A 2,794-nucleotide genomic window follows, 5' to 3' on the forward strand; every position below is an offset into this window, starting at 1 on the left:
AAAACTTGTTGTCTGTCTCATACTCGAACAAGACAGGACATGACAGTACAAAAACTTGTTGTCTGTCTCATACTCGAACAAGACAGGACATGACATTACAAAAACTTGTTGCCTGTCTCATACTCGAACGAGACAGGACCGGGTGAGGCAAAAAGATGCATCTTTTCTGTCCACCAAAATAGGAGGAACCAAAAATGAGGAAAGTAAGACAAAATTGGTAAATTACTATATTACCCATGTCAAATTGAAACCCTATGTACCAAACACACTCTAAAAGAACAGAAGTGGCTAATAGAAGGCCTTTCTTGAATTATATTGTGGTAAATTGGTACCTCAGGGAACTTGTATTGAAGTTGCTCCTCTAAAGCACTTGAAAGGATCTTACTAAACCACTTAACAGAATCCTGTAAAACATTTGATGTGGTTATAAGCTCTTTCTACAAAGGACCCGATTGTTTAACAAAGGAGTTATGGAAAGATTAATGCATAAAGAAAGAAATAGTTACCGTATTCCCATTACGAATAGAAGACAGCAAGTTACCATCTAAGTTCTCTTTTGCATTGATCATGCATTCTGTTAACGCCTTCACTATCAAATCTACAACATACCATAAACATCAAAGTTAAGAAAAACACCCTCCGTTTCTTAACTAGATACACAGTTTGAAGATCAACCCAATCATTTTTAGGATCCAACAACTAATAACAGTTTGTTCTTCGAATGAATATACGAATCCTTCTACTTTAAATATGAAAATTATGCATTTGATTACATAGATATAGTAAGAATCAGTAAACCTTCATGCTTCTGATGATCATTTTGAGATGGTGGCTGTTTTCCACAATTTGTGGATAAATCCAATTGCCTGTTGGGATCTAAACCTGCTGCTGGTCTAGGGTTCCTACCATTTGAATGCATAACCAACGGACATCTATTGATGTGCTTAAAAACTCCATTCCCTCCTGGGTTCTGTTTCCTTTCTTTGTAATCTTTAAGTCCCAAAACGCAATCAACGATCTTAGTAGATGAATCCGCTTCCATATTATCCTATAAAATACTTGTGAAATCATTAATAGAACCAAAAAGACTTTGTGAAATGTATTGAATTTTGTTCTAGTTTATGTACCCTTTCGAAAACTGAAGCTTCAAAGACTGGCAGATTTAGGTCTTCAACTGCTTTCAGAAAGTTTCGAACATTCTCAAAGAATTGATAGGCGGGCAATGGCTGAGAATCCCACAGGAGAGATTGCGAAGGATGCCGACTAATCTCCACAACCTTTACAATAACATTTTATAAAGAACACCCACATCACTAATCAAGAAACAATGCAGAAAAACTGTAACAACTGATTGTAACATTCGTATTAAGATTTACACCTTTTGGACAGACCCTGGTTGAATCTTGTTAATGGCTTTGCAAAGAATCAATCCATTTCTCAAGCAAGAAATGAATTCTTTCTCTGATGGCTCTTTTGATATGCCTAATGGACCCACAAAACTCTCAAGCCATTCAGTAGCTTGAATCCTCCTCGAAGCTACAAAAATAACGAAAAAAGAAACCCAAAATTGATAGATGTATTTGATCGATTTGATGAACAAAATCGATACCAGAAACTGTAATTTACCTGCATCTTGGGCTTTTCTTGAAGCCAAATTTAAATCATGCACTGCTCTTGATTCAATCACCTCCATTAATTTTAACAATCTGAAATTAATTTCTTAATCTTTCATTCAAGGAAACGGAATCAATTTTCCAGAAACCCTCGAGAAGATGGGGGTATTCTCCTTCAACACTGAATCTGTGCTAAAATCTGGAGAGATTGAAAACCCTAAATTCTAGTGAGAGAGAAGAGAGTACCGAATGAAGTAAACGAGGGCTTAAGAAACATGGTATTGGGGAGTTTTCAATTAACTTGCAGAGAAGACCGTTAGTTCTATTTGAATTCAAATCTGTAGGGTCGTTTGTAATGGAATTCATCGTGGCCGTTCATATCACTGCACGATCGAGAGCTGGTCAGCCTAATCAACGGTTTTAATCGCATCTAATGTATGGGCCTTAGATGACGTTGTTATGCCACAATTTTTATTTTCAAACGGCCATACAACTTTTTCGTTTTCTTAACCTCCTTTTTTTCTTTTGGGTAAATCAGTACTTCTTTTTTATCTGATTTAGCCTCAGTCGTTAAGTGAGTCAAAAATACCATTTCACATCAGTATTTCTAAAGATGGATTTCATATGAAACCAGTTAATATCATTGATAATCAACGGAATATATATTTAGTTGATCACACTGAATTCAATAACAATAAGCTACATAGTTATAAAATATATGAATAAAAGTATTTAATTTCATTTATTCAGTACTGCATTATGTATCTTATCTATGATAGTCATGGTTACAAAATGATAACGATAACAGTAAGCGGCAATAAACATTCACTCGACTCCTACGCTACGTTTTCATGTTTTCAGAGTTTTTTAGAAGGGAAAAAAAATTTCTTTCCATAACAATTGGAAGGAAATAAAAGGAAATTAATAATAACAATTAAAAATATTTACAAATGTACACATTTATTTATTAATTACGGTCAACTTTAAAATAAATAAGAATATGTTTATAGAAATGAAATTTTTCTCCCTCTCATTTTTAAAAACATGAATTTATTTTTTCTATTTATTCTCAAGAACACAAATAAAAGATTTAGGTCTTCAACTGCTTTCAGAAAGTTTCGAACATTCTCAAAGAATTGATAGGCGGGCAATGGCTGAGAATCCCACAGGAGAGATTGCGA

The 2,794-nt window shown here is 34.3% G+C and overlaps 1 protein-coding gene across 1 annotated transcript in view; it reads right to left on the reverse strand.

Moving 5' to 3' along the window:
- LOC112504892 (kinesin-like protein KIN-14L) overlaps window positions 1-1,693 on the reverse strand; it is a 5,127-nt gene extending 3,434 nt beyond the window's left edge. Inside the window, exons 1-6 of the mRNA XM_025108851.1 lie at window positions 1,627-1,693; window positions 1,379-1,536; window positions 1,128-1,277; window positions 799-1,048; window positions 507-598; window positions 333-404 (exon numbers count right to left, since the gene is read on the reverse strand). Of these exons, the coding sequence (XP_024964619.1) occupies window positions 333-404; window positions 507-598; window positions 799-1,048; window positions 1,128-1,277; window positions 1,379-1,536; window positions 1,627-1,693 (789 nt within the window). The remainder of the gene's footprint in view (window positions 1-332; window positions 405-506; window positions 599-798; window positions 1,049-1,127; window positions 1,278-1,378; window positions 1,537-1,626) is intronic.
- Window positions 1,694-2,794: the final 1,101 nt, after the last annotated feature.

Source organism: Cynara cardunculus (genome assembly GCF_001531365.2).
Source record: "Cynara cardunculus var. scolymus isolate 2C chromosome LG 2, CcrdV1, whole genome shotgun sequence".
Lineage (NCBI taxonomy): Eukaryota > Viridiplantae > Streptophyta > Magnoliopsida > Asterales > Asteraceae > Cynara > Cynara cardunculus.